The sequence below is a fragment of the Felis catus genome, chromosome B3 (genome assembly GCF_018350175.1).
Source record: "Felis catus isolate Fca126 chromosome B3, F.catus_Fca126_mat1.0, whole genome shotgun sequence".
Taxonomy (NCBI): domain Eukaryota; kingdom Metazoa; phylum Chordata; class Mammalia; order Carnivora; family Felidae; genus Felis; species Felis catus.
In genome coordinates this window covers 31,767,526-31,785,460 of record NC_058373.1, presented here as the reverse complement: position 1 = coordinate 31,785,460, position 17,935 = coordinate 31,767,526, and the positions used below count along the sequence as shown (strand labels likewise).

The 17,935-nt window shown below is 55.3% G+C and overlaps 2 protein-coding genes across 14 annotated transcripts in view; one reads left to right on the top strand and one right to left on the bottom strand.

The window, feature by feature from the left end:
• The window catches only part of CCDC33 (coiled-coil domain containing 33), a 111,902-nt gene extending 102,068 nt beyond the window's left edge, over nucleotides 1-9,834 (top strand). For 5 of the 12 annotated variants that reach the window (XM_045059034.1, XM_045059035.1, XM_045059033.1 and 2 more), the window contains 10 exons: nucleotides 4,592-4,757; nucleotides 5,022-5,110; nucleotides 5,277-5,408; nucleotides 5,504-5,594; nucleotides 6,549-6,715; nucleotides 7,074-7,175; nucleotides 7,741-7,827; nucleotides 8,183-8,296; nucleotides 8,448-8,508; nucleotides 9,136-9,695. In XM_045059034.1, the coding sequence (XP_044914969.1) occupies nucleotides 4,592-4,757; nucleotides 5,022-5,110; nucleotides 5,277-5,408; nucleotides 5,504-5,594; nucleotides 6,549-6,715; nucleotides 7,074-7,175; nucleotides 7,741-7,827; nucleotides 8,183-8,296; nucleotides 8,448-8,508; nucleotides 9,136-9,680 (1,554 nt within the window). In that variant the 3' untranslated portion in view covers nucleotides 9,681-9,695. Of the gene's footprint in view, nucleotides 1-4,591; nucleotides 4,758-5,021; nucleotides 5,111-5,276; nucleotides 5,409-5,503; nucleotides 5,595-6,426; nucleotides 6,716-7,073; nucleotides 7,176-7,740; nucleotides 7,828-8,182; nucleotides 8,387-8,447; nucleotides 8,509-9,135 lie in introns of those variants that run through there. The other 7 variants (XM_045059029.1, XM_045059028.1, XM_045059039.1 and 4 more) reach the window with 7 other exon arrangements.
• A 1,038-nt stretch (nucleotides 9,835-10,872) lies between these two features.
• Nucleotides 10,873-17,935, bottom strand: part of CYP11A1 (cytochrome P450 family 11 subfamily A member 1) — a 29,373-nt gene continuing 22,310 nt past the window's right edge. For both annotated transcript variants that reach the window (XM_019832057.3, XM_003986957.4), the window contains 6 exons: nucleotides 17,089-17,292; nucleotides 16,262-16,419; nucleotides 12,922-13,088; nucleotides 12,362-12,440; nucleotides 11,675-11,872; nucleotides 10,873-11,228 (listed from right to left, as the gene is read on the bottom strand). In XM_019832057.3, coding sequence (XP_019687616.1) covers nucleotides 11,097-11,228; nucleotides 11,675-11,872; nucleotides 12,362-12,440; nucleotides 12,922-13,088; nucleotides 16,262-16,419; nucleotides 17,089-17,292 — 938 coding nt within the window. In that variant the 3' untranslated portion in view covers nucleotides 10,873-11,096. The remainder of the gene's footprint in view (nucleotides 11,229-11,674; nucleotides 11,873-12,361; nucleotides 12,441-12,921; nucleotides 13,089-16,261; nucleotides 16,420-17,088; nucleotides 17,293-17,935) is intronic.

Here is a 17,935-nt window from a genome sequence, read left to right as displayed (position 1 = left end):
TCTATATTCCACTGTATGACTATGTCCCCATTCTACTGTGATGGGCATTTGTGCGACTTCCATTCGGGGTTCATACAAATAATGCTGCTACGAATGTTCTCACGACGGCTGGTTGATGCATCCACACACGCGTTTGTGTTGGGTACGTACCCAGGAGGATAACTGCATGGGCTATGCCTACGTTCAATCTGAATAGTGCACGCAGCTCTCCAAAGTGACGGTGACACTTCAGATCCCCCCCAGCACTGAATAAACGTTCCGCTTCTTCCACACCCTTATCGACGTTTGACGTAGTCGGGATTGTTTTGTTTTGGTTTTGGTTATTCTAGTGGGTGTATAGTAATATCTCGTGGGTTTTTTTTTTAATTTTTAAGTTCATCCATTTATTTTGAAAGAGAGAGAGAGAGAGAGAGAGAGAGAGAGAGAGAATCCTAAGCAGGGTCCGCACTGTCAGCACAGAGCCTGACTCTGGGCTTGATCCCACAAACCATGAGATCATAACCTGAGCCAAGATTAAGAGTTGGACGCTCAAGACTGAGCCACCCAGGCGCCCTCGTTGTGGGGTTTTAAATGACTAATGAGGGTAGGTATCAATTCACGTACTTATTGACTTATCCTCTCAAGTGCCAGTTCAAATCTCTTGTCCATTCTCTTGGGTGGTCTTTTTTCTTATTAATTTGTAGGAGTTATTTTCATATCTGAATATGAGCCCATCGTCTGTCGTGCATGTTCTATATATCTTCTACTTGTCTTGCCCACTCCCTCCCGTTGTGATGTCTTTTCTTGAATAGACGCTCTTAATTTAAATGTACCAATTTCATCAATCCTTTCCGTTCTGGTTTGTGCTTGTGTCCTGTTTTTCAAAACCTTACCTTCCCCCAAGTTCATAAAGATTCTTAGCTTTGTCTTTTAGAAGTCTTACTGTTTTATCTTTATACTTAGATGTCAGTCTATCTGGAATTTATTTTTAATTATGATTTGTGATGGAAGCCAGGTTTCTACTTTTCCGTATAGATATCACATTGACCCAGGACCATTTATTACAATGACAGTCCTTTCTCTACAGCCCTCTGATGCCATCTTAGTTATGAATTAAGACTCCATATACATGAGGTTCTGTTTCAGGGCTCTCTATTCTGCCTCTATGGCCTACTTATCAATCTTTGCACCAATGTTACCTTGTCTTAATTACTATAGCTTTATCATAAGTCTTGATAGCTGATAAAGCAAATCTTCCCTACTGTTCCTCTTCAAAAATATTAAAGTATTTTAGCTATACTTGTCCTTTTTATTTCTTGCACATTATAGAATCAGCTTGTCTATTTCTGCACACACACACACACACACACACACACAGTTATGATTTTGATTGGGAGTGCGCCGAATCTATAAACCAATTTAGGGAAGAACTAATTCTTTAAATACTGCATCTTTCAATCCATGAACATGGTATGACCCTCGATGTGTTTATGTTTAAATTATTTTTAATTAGATGGATAATATATGGATACATTTTTATTAGAAATATAAAATTAGGGCGCCTAGGGGGCTCAGCTGGTTAAGCATCTAACTTCAGCTCAAATCATGATCTCACGGTTTGTGAGTTCAAGCCCCACATCGGACTCTCTGCTGATAGTACAGAGCCCACTTCAGAAACTCTATTCCCCTCTCTCTGTGCCCCTCTTCCGTGCTCTCTTTCTCCCTCAAAACTAAACATTTTTTAAAAAGAAACAAAATTAGAGGGGCGCCTGGGTGGCTCAGTTGGTTTAACATCCGACTCTTGATTTCAGCTCAGGTCATGATTCCAGGGTCATGAGACAGAGCCCTGCGTCTGGCTCTGCACTGAGGGTGGAGCCTGCTTAAGATTCTCTCTCTCTCTCTCTCTCTCTCTCTCTCTCTTTCTCTTTCTCTCTCTCTCTCCCTCTGCCCCTCTCCTCCACTCACACACGCTCTCTCTCAAATGAAACAGAAAAAGAAATATAAAATTAGAGATGAAACAAGTATTTCTTCCCTTTCCCAAAAGCAGCAGTTTCTTATATAAGCACTGTGTTTCTGTACCTCTATGCACGCGCGCATACGTACCAATTTTGGATGGGATCGTATTAATTTGCCACATGCTTTTTTAACTTAACAATATTATGTAGACATCTCTCTGTGTCAAAACAATTGAACCTAGGTCATTCTTTATAAGTACTGCCTGTAGCCAGAGACTATGTCCTAGTACAAGACTACAGACTGAACTCAGTGAGCATCCTAGAACGTGTTTTCTTAGATGTGTGTGTGTTCCTCTAGGAGATTTAACCCCATAAGCAAAGACACCCATTTGGATACTGCTGTAATTATTCAGAGCAGACGTAATGAGAGCCTGAACCAGGCAGGGGAAGGAGAAGAGAGATGAATTTCCTTTTCTAAAATAACATGTGCTTCCTCTTGAGGGTCTCCTGGGCCTCCCAAACCCCTGTCAGTCATGGGTCTTCCATAAATGGAAGATGTAGGGCACAGCAGAAGGGCAGGCAAGGGAGCCCAGGGGGAGAGCAGCAAAGAGTTAGGGGAAGGTGTCTGACCTGTCCATCAAAGCAACCACTGAACAGAAATGGGGTGAGATGAGACACCTGTCCTGGGCGGGGCCATATGCCGCCTGCTGCACACGCTGCCCTGAGCTTTGCAGCAACCCCGTGCTTAGACCGTGTGAGGAATCTTCGGCTGAGAGAGGTGCAGGGGTCTGTCTGGGCTCGCCTAGTGAGTCAGGGGCCACGCTGCGCTTCTGACCGAGGCCTGGCCGCAAAGCCCTGCGTGTGTGCGGTCTCCAGGCCGAGTCTCTTAGTTCACAACGTTGCCCAAGGACACCAGATGGGCAGACCTAGAGGAGCCAAGGCCTGGAACTCAACTGGGGCGGGTGCTGGGGAGACGGACTCAGGGCTGGCACCAGTCAGAGGGAGCCCGGCCAGAAGGCTGGACGGTGGCAGGTGACAAATGGTGTCTGGTGAGTCCCTGCTGTCTGGGAACCCTTCTCCAAGGAGCCAGTGGCCCACATGCAGCAGGTTGGAGGCAGCGGCTTGGAGCGAGGCCACATCCCCCGTCGGCACGGGGCCCAGGTGCGAGTTCAGGGCAGGGCTCTGCTTCCTGGAAACTTGGGAGCCTGGATGGGCCTAGGAGACCCAACTCTCACATAGAGGCCTCCACAGCCTCGGGAAGGCCACAGGCCACCAGGGCTTAGAAACCCCCACAGGCCTCACCTCCCTCCGCCCACCTCCTCCCCCTCAATGCGCTTTCCTGGCCTCACCTTTCCGGTCCCCCTTTTATATTTATATTTAAGAAATCCCCTTTTACAAACTTTTTATAAACAACAAGAGGGAATTTTTTAGTATAAAACAAACGCCATGAATAAAGCCCATTAACCTCCTATGCATACATAAGGGCAGACATTAATTCTTTTCCCAAATTGAGATTATACTCATCATCCTTATTAAGAAGATGCTTTGGGGCGCCTGGGTGGCGCAGTCGGTTAAGCGTCCGACTTCAGCCAGGTCACGATCTCGCGGTCCGGGAGTTCGAGCCCCGCGTCGGGCTCTGGGCTGATGGCTCAGAGCCTGGAGCCTGTTTCGGATTCTGTGTCTCCCTCTCTCTCTGCCCCTCCCCCATTCATGCTCTGTCTCTCTCTGTCGCAAAAATAAATAAACGTTGAAAAAAAATTTAAAAAAAAAAAAAAAAAAAAGAAGATGCTTTGATTGCTTCTCAATGTCCTGTGTAGTGTCCATGCCTCGGGGCATCTGGCAGGATTGCAACAGCTCTTGGGAACACGGACTCAAGTGCCAGCTGGCCTGGGTTTCAGAGCCTTTCTCTGCCACTCATTACTTTTGTGACAGAGCGAGTTCTGCACCTCTCTGGGCTAACAGGCTCGACGCGAGGCTCCGTGTGAGAACTAAATGGGGAGGAGGGGGCCTAACCTGGAACCCTGTCGATTCTCGGCGAGCACCTGATATTAGAATTATCATTACTCCTCGCCTAAAAACGGAGCCCAGCATCCTGGCCCCACCTCATTACCTAAGACTTTGTAGCTGGATCCCAACCCTGACCCTGAGTCTTTATCCGGGTCTCCTGGGCCTACCGTAGGTCTCTTCCTGCCCCCGCCCCCGGGCTGGTGGGGGTGCTGGGGCCTGGGCTCAGCTGCCGAGTAGCATTCAATGGGATTTCTGACATGAGTCCTTCCTCAGTGACATGAGTAAGGACAGGGGTTAGAAAAGGGGAAAAGGGGAAGGGAGAAGGCAGAGAAGTGGCTTGGATTTAGCCAGGCCCTAGAAACCCAGCCCCGGGTGCTTTCGAGTCTCTGCCTCACTGGGCTTCCTCACCTGGTGTGCGAGCCCCGGGTCCCTCCTCGGTGGCGTCACTGGGAGAGACGGTTGGCGTGACTGCTCTCCCATGGCCAGGAAGGGTGGAGACCAAATCATAACCACCCCTAGAAGGAGTTGCTCAGGCTCAAGGGCACCACTTGGGGTTCACTCTGTTTGTTGGCCTTGACGGGGACCCGCTGACTTCCAAGTGTGGACGCACGTGTGAGCTGGGACCCAGTTCTGAGCCCTGGAATCCACAGGAGGTGAACAGCTACCGGCGGGCCATGCAGAAGATGGCAGAGGACATCCTGTCGCTGCGGAAGCAGATCAGCATCCTGGAGGCAGAGAACCACACGCTGAGGAGCCAGCTAACCCAGGGGGAGGTGGAAGAGGAGCAGAACGACACCAACAAGAGCCGGAATCTGGGTGAGGGTGTCCGGGCCACCGAGAGCATCCAGCTGCCCCACCTGAGCCCAGGCTCTGAATTGTGGGTCTGGGTGGCGGGGAGCCTTTCCCAGGTGCACCTGCTCCTGGACACCGGCCGGGTCCTCTCTCCGGGATGGGAGACTCCAGCCCTGTCTCGAGCCCCAGGACTGAGAGACCCCCACCCCCCCCCCGCCCCGTCCCCAGCTGTGCTGAGCCAGGAGATGCGCCCTCCCTGAGCCAGCTCCCCCCAACACCCCCACACAGTGTCCATGAAGCAGAAACTGCTGCTGAGTGAGCTGGACATGAAGAAGCTGTGGGACAAAGTGCAGCATTTGCAGAATGAGCTGATTCGAGTGAGCTGAGGCTGGGGGACAGAGGGGAAGGGAGCTGGGGGGTGTCCAGAGAAGTACCCGCGAGCAGAAGGGAGAGGGGTGTGGAAGGAAGGGGGTGGTGCAGTTGGAGACCCAGCAGAGGGGCCAGCAGTAACCCCAGGCACTCCCTGCCCTCCCCCACCACCAGAAGAATGATCGAGAGAAGGAGCTACTCCTCCGGCACCAGGCTCAGCAGCCCCAGGCCGCGCTGCTGAAGCGGTACCAGGACAAGCTGCGGAAGACGAAACTGCTGGAGGAGACTGTGCGGCACCAGGAGGAGGCAGGTGTCAGAGGGCCCGGCCCATCGGGCGCCAGCCACAGACCAGAAGGGGCAGAGCCCCCAGGCGAGCCCAGCCTTTGTGCCCTGCCCTCCAGGTGATCGAGAAGATGGAGCGGGTGCTGGAGGCCAAGCTGCGGGACAGGAAGGAGCCCCTGCTCACCAGGCTGCAGGGAAAGCCCAGCGTGGGTGAGTCTTTTGTCCCGTCCCCCCGGAGGCCCTGCCTTCCTGGAGCATCCGCTTCCGGAGCAGAACTGGGACAAAGGATGCTACCCCCCCTACTGGCGCAGGCAGTGAGAGGAGGGCTCCCAAAGGTCCACTGGGCTCCCTTCTCCTGCCGGGGAGCCCCTCAGGACACATCAGGGCAGTGTGTGAACCAGGTTAGAGACGGACGTGCTCGGACCCACAGAGGGGAGGCACTGCAGACTGGGGTGAGCAGACAGGGGCTGCCCAAGAAGAGGGGCTTCCAGAACCCTCCAGATTACTTCCTCCTCTCCCCATGTCTTCAAAGAGTCTGCTCCTACAAAACAAACAATACTTGTTTGTTCTCTCCATTGATGTTAACCAAAGCCACCCAGGACTGCCAGTCTGACAGGGCTCTGGCGGGCAGGGGACAGCCAGCTCACCCCATATCAGCCCAGCCCAGGCAGAGGAGTTCCCTGAGCCATCTGTACAGCCTCACCGGGAACCCCTGCGTGCCCAGCCCTGTGCTCAGCCTTCACTGCATGGGGATGTCGGGCGGTGCATTCCAGAAGGCCTTTGGAAAAGAATGAAAGATGAGACTGCCTTTCAGGAACCCTGAGGTCATCCCAGAGTGGGAGAAGAGGGAAGGCAACCCAGGGAGGGCGGAGGACCAGGGAGTGACAATGCCAAGAGCAGAGAAGGGAGGAAAGAGAGAGGTGAAAAGCTAAAATAGACCCAGGACAAATGGCAGGGGAGTGGTTATGGAGAACACTGTGGTCAGGTTATGAAGAGCCCACAAGGAGGGCCTGAGGCGTGTGGATCTGATTCTACCGGGCAGGGAGCCGGTGAGCGCTTGGGAACAGAGGAAGGACAGAATGGAGCAAGATGCCGGGGCGGATCAGGCAGGGGACACGAGGGCAGGAGAGCCCAGCTCACGAACATCTGTGGCCACGTCTGCAGCCTTCCCTGTGCTCTCAGCCTCTGGCCTTCCCCCGGGGCCCGCAAGAGAGAACCTGCCCGTCGACCTGTACTCCGCGCTGCTGGCAGAAAACTCCAGGCTGCGGGCAGAGCTGGATAAGAACCGCCACCAGTCGGCCCCCATCATCCTGCAGCAGCAGGCCCTGCCGGTAAGAGCTGCCGGCACAGGCTTGGCCTGGGCCTGCCCCAGCAGGCGCTCGGAGATCACTCACAGCGCAATCCAAGTTGAAGACCGAGACCAGGAACTGGGCTTCCCAGGGTCTCCAACGTTCCTGGCGTCTCCTGGAGCGCCAGCTCTCGGGCCTGCCCCTTTGCTCCCAGGGACACACATGGGTCTGAAGGCGCCACTTTTGCCCTCATTTAGCAGCCCAAGATGGCCCTTGACCTTTGATTCCTGACCCCTTTTGCTGGCCTGCCCTCGGACTCCACACAAGCCTCTCTGAGCTCCGTCCCGGAGCATTTCCTGGGATTGGTACAGCCTTGGAGAGCCCTTTTCCCCCAACCCAGGTGGACCCCGGGGAGTTGGGAGCAGGAGGAGACCTGGCAGAGAGACTGCAGGAGACAGATGGCCCAGGCCACTCCAAGGGCACAGAGACCCTGCCCGTACAGGTGGGTGCCCCCGGCCCCAGAAATGCCCCAGCCCCATTCCGTCTCCAAGGCTGCTGCAGGTGCCCCTGCCTCATGCAAACCCAAAGACGAGACATTTGGAACTCCAGCAAGGGGTGGCCAGGGGACACAGGAGAGTTTTTCTCTTCATCCCAAGACTTTCGGGAGGTGAGTTCTGTTTGAAAGCACACCCGATGCACGGACATCCAGGTGAAGTGCAGGGGGATAAGGGAACCCTTGCTTCACAGATGCTTCACTTTACAAGATTCCCCGTTCGAGATTCCTTTCTGGGCACCGACAGGCGCCACCTAGTGCATTTTACGTTTAGAGATGGATGTCCGGAAACTCCATGTAACCAAAATCTTTGGGGAGAATAGCTGTGAAAAAAAGCACACACCGTATCAGGTCAACTTTGAGACGAGGGTTTGGCCCTGGGTCTCAGGCTCTGAAGAGTTGAGTCTGGAACTCAGACCTGGCTGGTTTCTCCCTCAGTATCTCATGGCCTCCTGAGCCCACACGGCCGCCATCCCCAGCTGGAGCCATATGTGCGTTTCTGCTTTGCCCACAGGATCTCCTTGGCAATACTGCAGACAAGTTCAACCTTCTGGCCAAGCTGGAACGAGCTCAGAGCCGGATCCTATCCCTGGAAAGCCAGGTGGGTGAGGTGCAGGTGTCAGTCAGGCTGGGCGGGTTCACCTCTCAGCCTATGACCAGGGTCAGGGTCAAAGAGTGACCAAGGTTGTGGCTCAGTCTATGACCAGAGTCAAGGATCAGTGTGGACTGAGGGTCAGGGCTCAGTATGTGGTTGGAACTCAGAGAAGGTCCTTCTGTGTCTTAGACCCCTCCCCCGCCACCCTGCCACGCCTGCTGTGTCCGGAAGGTAGCAGGTCCACATTGCCCAGGGTTTTGCTCACTGCCCGGAGAGGAGGCTCAGGCTCTGGATGTCCTGGATCACAGGGATGGGCCCTGCTGCCCAGCAGTTCCCCATCTGTCCCTCTCCGTGTCCACAGTTAGAGGACTCGGCTCGACGCTGGGGACGAGAGAAGCAGGACTTGGCCACAAGGCTGCAGGAGCAAGAGTACGGCTTGGGGCAACCCTCAAACTCCATCATCGCTGACCTGCCTGTGAGTGAGCCCTCTGGACGAGCTCCTTGGGGGTCAGGCACTGGGGCTGGCAGCCACTCCCCACCCCAGTCCCGAGTCACCCGGCCTTGAGAAGAACTACACAGGGGACCAGCTACCCACTGGAAGTCTGTTTCTGCTCTGTTACCACCAGAAGCCCTCGCCTGGTCTCGATGTCCCACCTAAGGCATCGCTGAGATGCCCCACGGGTGGTGGTGAGAATCAAGGGGTGATGGCCGCGGGTGGGAGTTGTCCAGGCATTTCTGGACTGCTCTGGCACTGGCTGTCCTTTAGCATGGGCAGAGTAGCTGCGGCCCCCACCCAGCCCCTTAGCACCTGAGGTCCTCCCAGGAGCTCACCTTCTCGGGCAACTGCAGTGCCGCACCCCTGCCAGGGAGGGGAGCAACGTTGCCAGAGAGAAACACTGGCGGCGTCCTGAGCGCACATGGGCCTGTTCACAGCTGCCCTTCAAGCTCAGCCCCAGGCTCCCAGGTCCCCCAGAGCAACACCCCTGAAGGCTCCTGCCCTTGAGCCATCAGTGTTCTGCACATCTCCAGGCTCCCGGAAAGGCCGGAAGAGGATGGGAGGTTGGGGCGTGGGGGCGGGACACTGACAGAGAACACAGGGCTACCTTGGCAAAGTCACCTGCTGAGACCTGGGGGCTCTTGGAGAAATCGAGTTTGACTTGCTGTGGTTAAATAGCTGTGGGAACCTTTGCGAAGTCGTGGCCCACTAGGTTTTGGATCCTCTGAGGCATGGCTTGCCAAGATGCACTTTAATGGGTCATCCCCCGCCCCCAGCGGCAGGGGCGTGCTCACCTCACTTTGCTCTGCACACCACAGCACTACTCGGCCCTCTCCAAGGACAGCAGGAGACCCTCAAAGCTGGACCCCTTGACGCCCAGCTCAGAGACCAAGCTCAACAAGCCCTCGAACTCCCAGAAGACCTGAGTCTTAGCAGACCTGCGTGCCGGAGCAGACCTCCCTCTCTGTGTGCTGGGGAGTCTCATTCCACCCCCCCAAATGACTCCATTAAATGCTGTAAGTCCATGAGCATTAGTCTCTTTTCTGGGGTAGGGCAGCCTAGGGGGCCCAGCTTCCTCCTTCCAGACCCCACTCTGGGCCCGGTCCCTCTGCTGCAGCCTTATAGCCTCCTGCCTGTCCCAGAAGCTACCATTTTAGGAGAGCCAAAGGCCATAGTGGACCCAGGAGGGTGGGGGAGAAGAGGCCTCCCAAAGCAGGAGCCAGGGAGACAAGCCCCTTCCAGAACTCCAGAAGAAATGAGGCCACCTGAGGCCAGCTCTGTTGGAAGATGTGAGGGAGGCTGGGAGTTTCCACTTGCCCCTAAACATCTCATATCTGAAATCCCTTCTTTCAAGTTCGATTGATCAGTTTCTTGGGAAGGGAAAGACTTAAAGCCTGACTGTGGCAATCAGTTACGTGTTAGTGTGAAATAGTCCGTTAACCAGGGCCAGGCTGAGTGGGCAATGTTGTGTCCATATATAGCCAGGGACAGGAAAGCAGATGGGGCTAGGGGAAGGAACCCTCTGCTGAGAGTCGGGAGGCCCGGATTCTAGTTATAAACATGCTGTGCGACCTTGAGTGACCCAAGCAACCTCTCTGGGCTTCCATTTCCCCATCTGTCCCATGCAGAGCTTGACTTCTTTGATGGTAGTGCCCTTTCCAGCCCTACCGTTTCTGAGTCAAAGACAACTGGGGCCCAGAGAAGTGAAAGGAAGCAAGAAAGAGAGAGAAAGCCAACAAGAAAGATGATTCTATGGTAGGAAAAAGTAGAAAGGCTCCAAAAGTGGACTCAGAACCTTCAGATGCTGGTAGAAGAGACCAGGGCAGCAGGGCCGCTGTCCTGGGCGGGACTAGCTCCCCTGTCTGCCTGCAGAACTTAGACTTGGCTAGCAGAGGGTCAGGAGGGACCAGGCACCTGGTCAGGAGTTATAGAACTCAGAGAGGGTAAGGGGGCCAAAACTGGGACCAGTGTCAGGCAGTCCAAATAATGCACCAAAGGCCCAGCCACAGTCTTCCTGCCTACTGCCCAGAGAAAGACCAGGTGGGGTAAAGCAAACATACTGGCCTCTTATTCCCTAGATTGGCCACCTCACACCAGACCCTCACTCAGGCTTCAGCCCCGGACATGCCCCAGAACTCTAGCTGACCTTGGCAGGAAGTCCTCATGACCCCATAGGGAACTCCCACCCTGAGTTCAGCCAGTCAGAGGTCTACAGGAACCTCATTCCTGATAGGTGGGCCTGCCCGGAAGTCTGTTCTCAGACCACCCTGTTCCCTCAACAGAAGCCGGGTCCTTTGTCCCTCTGCCCGCCGCTCCAGGAGCTCCCCGCACAGTGGCAATAGCCCGCCACCTGCTCTGCCTTGCCCCCAGCCCCAGGCAGCAAGGGGGTTAATCCTACTGGCTCCTGAGCAGGTGGGTCCCAGTAGAATTGGCTTCAAGGGCAGCTGCCCTGGGTGCCCCATTCGTGCCCAGATCCCGTTGCTGACCCAGGTCAGGGAGCATCGTCACAGGAGCGATAGATCACTCGGGGGTCGGACGGAAATGAGAACACTTCACACGGTTCGGTCATTTATTGCCTTCATGGGTCAGGAAAAGAAGGGGAAGAGGTGGGAGAAAGAGGGGTGCCCTGGCCAACTTTCTCCTCCCAGAGCTGGCCCAAAAGGAGCAGGGGAGGGGGGCTGAGGACTGAAGAGCAGAACCGCCATGGGCCCCACCCCGACCTTCCTCCAGCACCCCTGCTGGCCTGAGAGGTGGGAGAGGCAGCGTCCACCCTCTCTAATCACACCTGGGGTGGGTCCTGGCTGTAGGGCCTGAAGGTGAGGAGGATGGGCTTGTCGGGCATCAGGATGAGGTTGAATATGGTGCCCACATCACTGAGATGTTGCATTTCAACTCTGAAGTTCTCCAGAATCTGAGAAAGAGGGGTGGTGGGCTTAGGGGAGAGGTGGGGAGGGGCTGTCTCCCTCAGGACCAGGCTCATTCACCTGTAGGTGTCACCTGTCGTGAGTGACTGGAGGAACTCACCGCCAGCTCCTGTTTGGCCCTGCACAGCGCCTGAAAATGCACGCCTAGTGCCTCGTCCCCTCGATCAGCCTTATAGCTTCAACGAAACCTTGTCCCCCCCACCCCCTTACCCGTCCCATCCCGCTTGGGGGGGAACAGATGGCCAGGGGACACCGATGGGCCATAAGAAGATTAGCCCGAAACTGTCAGGGAGGAGGAAGGCAAATAATGGGAGACAGATGTCCCCAGCCCTGTACTCTCTGGGCTCCGGGCAGAGATGAGAGTAGGAGGGTCACTGCCTTCATTAGGGCCATGGCCAGCCCAGGGTGGCCAGATGCCCCCGGCCGGACTCACATGGATGAGGAAGAGGGTCATCTCGAGCTCAGCGATCCGCCGGCCCACACACTGCCGCACACCCCAGCCAAAGCCCAGGTTCCGGAAGTGGATGAGTTCCTTGTCTTTACTCAGCCATCGGGTTGGGTCAAACTTGCCCGGATTGAGGAAGAAGGTGGGGTCTTGGCCCAAGGCATAGGTGGACACCTGCACCAATGTCTGGGGACAAGGTGGGCAGAGGCCTGAGAGGCTTCATCTACTCCCAGCCGGGAGCATTAACTCAGCTTCCCCACCCCCGCTCCCCAGCCAGGCTGCCCAGTGTTCCAGCACGGGACCCCGCCCACCGTGTGACGTTGAAAAAGTTCCCACCCCTCCCTGAGCCTCACCCATCAGATGGGCAGGACTGAAGACTCAAGGCCAGGGATGGCTCAAGGGATTGTCCAAGCCCTTTCCTCAACCCCAGAGGGCTCCCGAGACCCAGTGGGGCCTCCCTCCTAACCCTGGGCTCCAGCAACATTCCAGGGACCATCACCCACTATGCCCAGTACTCCTGCCCTTCATTCCTACTTGGACTGCTGCACCAGCCAGCTCCAGGAAGAAAGAGGGGACAGAAACCCTCGTCGCCACCCATCTGTGTGCAACTGCAGTCTGTCCCCAGCCTCCTCTGTCTGACTGGCAGAGCCGGCAGCCCCCCTCTGCTGCACCCACCTTGGCGGGGATCATGTAATTTCGAAGAACCAAGTCATTTTCAAGGTATCTCTGCAGGGTCACGGAGATGGGGTGGAGTCTGCCGGAGGAAGGCATTCAGAAGCTGATGCCCCAGGGCACCCGGGTGGCTCAGTCAGTTAAGCGTCCAACTCTTGATTTCGGCTCAGGTCACGATCTCACGGTTCATGACTTCGAACCCCACGTCGGGCTCCATGCTGTCAGCTGTCAGCGCGGAGCCTGCTTGGGATCTCCCTCTCGCTCTCTGCCCCTCCCCCGCTTGTGCTCATTCTCTCTCTCTCTCTCTCTCAAAATAAATAAATAAACTTTAAAACAACAGAAAAGGAAGCCGATGCCCTGAGGCCTGGACACAGCCTGTGCACCCAGCAAGGCATCTCAGCCCAGTGCCCCGGGGGGATCTGGGGACGGACCGTATTCTTCTCTCCTCCCTCGCCATTCCCAGCTGTCTCCCCGGACTTCTCACTTCGTACCAACGCCCTCCCTTCGGCCCTGCCCAGGGATGTGGGGGATGAGGTGGGTGGGCCTGGGAGGGTTGGGCTTGCCTCAGTGTCTCCTTGATGCTGGCTTTGAGGAGCGGGACGTGCTGCAACATCATGCTGATGTCTCCCTGGGCCTGGTGCCGGGCAGCCCGGACCTCCTCCCGCAGCATCTCCTGCACCTTCAGGCTGCGTGCCATCTCGTACAAGTGCCACTGCAGTGTCATGGACGTCTGGCAGAGAGTGTGCGGTGTGGAAGACAAGGAGGACCCGTCACTCCTGAGGCATCTAAACCCATGCTAAATTCTCACTTCCAAGGATCTTTGCCCACTCTCATCCCTGCATCCAGAGGCCACCGTCCACGAAAGCAAAACACAGTTTGACAGGCAAACGTCCAAAGAGCCTGCCTCACCCCCCAGGCAGGAATGTTTGGGGCAGCATTTGTCCCTGCCCTTGTCCCCGATGTCACCAGCGCCCACCTGTTTCCCCAGCCAGCAGAGTCACCCATACAGCTGGTGCCTTCTTCCAGAGGACTCCAAAGGCCTTTGGAAGCCAAATCCTACTACTCTAAGGGCTGTACTCCCCAATGACTGCCATCCCACCCCTCTCCCGTTAGACCTTCCCCAAACATTAGTCCTTGCCTGTGGGAACAGAAAAGAAAGTGAGGCCCAAAGATACTGAAACCAGAGCCACCAGACCCGTTTTCCATCCGTGTTTCAATGAGCAATGCAGTCTATTCTGGGATGGACCAGCCCATCTCAGTATTAGCCGGAGGCAGTGACCAGTAGCCCTTCACTGAAGCGTGAGTGACACTCGTCAAGCCCCACAGTCCAAGATTCTTCACGGGGCGGGGGGGGACCCCAGGCTGAAACAGCCCTCCCTCCTGGGGCCAGGACATGCTGCTGTCTGACCAAGGGTCATATTTTGGTCTCCTCCTTCCTCCCAGCAGGAGCACTCCGGAAAAAATGTCATGAGGCCACTTCCCAGCTCCAAATCCTTACCTGGCCCCAGAAGCTTTTGCCTGACCCGTGAGGCTCCCCCCAACACTAGCCTACCGCTCCCAGGCCCCCTGCCCCCTAATGTTCTAGCTACACACAGCTCCTGAAGCCCAGAAATCTTCCGCATGCTGTTTGCTCATTCTAGAATTACCGCCCCCACCCCCGCCGCCCCCTGCCAAACCTAGGAGGCAACGATGTACTCCTTTAAGGCTCAGATCAAATGTGTGGAATGGTCTTATCACCTCCAAGGCCTGACACAAACTAGGTACTTGGGAGATATTGAATACGATAGTCAACTAAGTTACCAACTGTGTGACCTTAAGTTACTTAACCTCTCTGTGCGCCAGTTTCCTCATCTAAAACAGAGGGATAATAGTAACATACCTCATAGTGTTGTTTGTGAATACTAAATGAGTTAATACATGTGAAAAGCTTAGGACCCTGCCTGCCATCTAGGACAGGCTTAATTTTTAAATTTTTTTTAATACTTATTTTATTTTATTATTTTATTTTTTATTTTAAATTTTTTCAACGTTTATTTATTTTTGGGACAGAGAGAGACAGAGAATGAACGGGGGAGGAGCAGAGAGAGAGGGAGACACAGAATCGGAAACAGGCTCCAGGCTCTGAGCCATCAGCCCAGAGCCTGACGCGGGGCTGGAACTCACGGACCGTGAGATCGTGACCCGGCTGAAGTCGGACGCTTAACCAACTGCGCCACCCAGGCACCCCAATACTTATTTTATTTTTGAGAGAGAGAAAGAGACAGAGCATGAGCTGGGGAGGGGAGGGGCAGAGAGAGGGGGAGACGGAATCCGAAACAGGCTCCGGGCTCTGAGCTGCCAGCACGGAGTCCTACGTGGGGCTCGAACTCACTGACTGAGATCATGACCTGAGCTGAAGTGGGACGCTCAACCGACTGCGCCACCCAGGCGCCCCTAGGACAGGCTTAAAAAATGTTACCCAAAAATAGGTGAGCGGTTTTGTCTTCTACATAACTGACGATGAACTAGGTTTAAAATATGCTCAAAGGCTCGGCTGCATCCTGTCCCAGAGACCAACAATCCGCTGTTAGAGCCCAATAGAAATCCGATACGAGGAAAGAAAGTTACTAACGCGAGGGCTTTGGCACGCGTCTCCCTAGTCCTGAAATTTCTGCTTCTCCCTCCTCCCAGCAGCAGCCTTCAAGACACAAGCTGAATGTCGGCTCCTCTATGGGGCGCTGTCCCTGTCCTACAAGGCCACCGTTTTCTCTCCCTCCTCTGGGCACCGTCAGTACTCGGCACATGCCTGGTCGGCCGACCCTACAACACGGCGTGGTGGTCATCGGCGCCCATGCAGCCTCCTCGTCGTGGGCTGCCCCGCGTCCCCGCCAAGTTCACAGGCTGAAGTCCTGACCCCCCAGTACCTCACCGTGGGACACTGAGGGCCATGGAGCCTTTCAAGAGCAAATTATGGTGAAATGAGGTCACGTGGGTGGGGCCTAATCTAACAGGACTGCTGTGCTTCTAAGAGGAGGAGGTTAGGACACAGACACACGTGCGCATGCGTGCACAGACCCTGTGAAGACACAGGGAGAGGACGGCTATCTACAAGCCAAGTAGAGGCCACAGAAGAAACCAACCTAGCCACCTGGCTCTTGAACTTCTAGCTCCAACTGTGAGAAGATAAATTTCTGTGTTTTAGGCCACCCGGTCTGTGGTACTTTGTTCTAACAGCCCCGGCACGCTGATATGCCCTTCCTTCCCGGGCCCTTTGGGACATTTGGGGTCTATAGCATCCATCTTTACGGTCTCGATGCCTGAATCACAACTAACACTCCATAAACACTAAATAATGAGCCCTCACTATCACAGCGGCCTGGGAAGGTTCAAGATAGTGGTAAAAGGGACCGCACACAGGCCAGAGACATGTTGACAGTCAAGAGAAGTTTCTGGGGTATTGAACCGCCTGTGGAGAGGGCCTGAGGGAGACACCACAGAGCATGCCTCCAGACACAGGGGGGCACCATGGGGGACTGACGTCTGGAAGGGGGAGGATGTTCTACTGGCTCCCAGATCTTCTGTGGTCCTGCCTGCCTTCCTGAATCGAGCAAGCTGTGTCCTCCACCTTTGATTGGAGCACCCCTCCCTCCCTCAAGGGCTCCAGGCGCAACCTGGGCCCGCCACCTATGCCTGGGTGCTCCGTTCTCACAGGCCAAGAAAACCTGGCAGATCAGCCTCAAGTTATGCACCATGGGTGACCATGTGACCTGGCCCTTCCTCATCCTAGAGGATTAGGATTTAAGAAATGCAACCGGAGAAAGGGAGGCCCACCCCACATGGCTGGGGTTTCAGGCAACGAGGCGGACTGGTGGGGAAGGGGCATGGGGCACAGGAAGGGACAGGATGTGCCTTCGGCCACCTCACCGTGTCCACACCCCCTGCCAACATCTCTGTTATGTTGGCCTTGACATCCTCAAAGAGCAGCTTGTGACTTCTTAGGAGGCGTTGGAGGATGCAGGGGTAATTGTTGAAATCTCTCTTGTGCCTCAGGTCCCAGTAGAAGTTCTGGGTGTATGCCTCCGCTGTGCAGGAGGAGAAAGGAAGAGTGAGCTCTCTGCAGGTGGGAGGGCAGGGGAGGGCAGGCACCAAGGGCCTGCGGGTTCAAGAGCCCAGCTAGCTCGGCTGCCACTTTACTGAGCACACACTCTCTGCTCAGCCCTTCATATCCATTTAATTCTTGACCACAGCTCCAGGGAGGGAGGTGAGATCATGCCCATTTTACAGATTAGGAAACAGAAGCCCTAAAGGGGAGTGGCTTGCCCAAGGTCACGAGAGTGTCGGGGGTTGGGGGGCAGAGCTGGGATATGGTTCTAGGTCTGAGGTCAACACCACACCCCCATCTGCCTTCTCCACCCTACCTTACCAATCTCGCTCACCAAAGTCCTAATCTGTCACCAAGCACAGCTGTGTCTGGAGCACCAGTCCTTAACCCTCGGGAGATCCTGGGCTCTTGGGAAGAATATGATGAATGTCTTTGATCCTCTTTCTAACCATCTCCAACAGCCAGCCTTTAGGCCACCATGGACAGGAGTTCCGGGGCCTTCCTGCCTCCTCTCCCTGCCCACCAGAGAGCAGAGATTTCTTACCTTTCCCCGCCCCCCCCCCACCCGCCCCATCCCAGGCCTGGGTTTCCCACCCTCTGGGGTAGACAGGGCTCTCCTGGCCCCCAGACGTGGCTAATCAGCCTTCACCTTTATTGAAAATCACATCCCACGCAGCCACATGGTCCCTCCAGGTCTTGGTCTTGAATAGACGGAACAGGTCTGGGGGGAAGCTGAGCATGGGGACACTGGTGTGGAACATCTGGTAGACAGCGTCGATGAACCGCTGGGCGTCAGGGTCCACCACCTCCTCCAGCATCCCCAGGCGCTCCCCGAACATGACGTTGGTGATGGCTGCAGGGGGAGGCAGAAAAGCCCCTTTCAACCTGGCCATCTGAGGGCGTCAGCCCCCAGGAACCCCACCCCCGCCAACCCAGAGGATCTCCTGCACCCAACCTCAGGCTCCTTCAGTAAAGAAACTGAGGCCTGAGTCCTAAACAGTGGAAATGGCAGGACTGAGGGAAAGCTACCCTCTGGGAGCCACTCGGGTCCTTCAGAGGGGCGAGTGGAAGACCCTGCAAAGGGTGGCAGGAAGCAGTCTCCAGCAGGGAAAGTGCCCAGGCGGGGCTGCAACTGCGCCTCCCACCCTCCAACAGCACCCCAAGCAGCCTCTGGGCTTTCCTCCTGGGAAGGGAGATCAATTTCTCATCTGGAAGTGACCAAATTGGCTATCTCCCAAAACAGGCCATATGGGAAAGTGGATTGGCCATCCAAGACCCACTCTGGCTGGACCTAAAAACTCCCAACCGCCCCAAGTGTTTCCTGCCTACTTGGTCAGGAATTTGAATGTTGACTTCATACCAAACTCTGGACACCCCGAATCTCCTGCAGTGATCAGATGATCACCATCAAGCCACAGGCCTTTGCATGCACCATTTCCTCTTCCCATACTGCCTGACTCCTTACTCCATCTATAAAACTCCTACATATCCTCAAC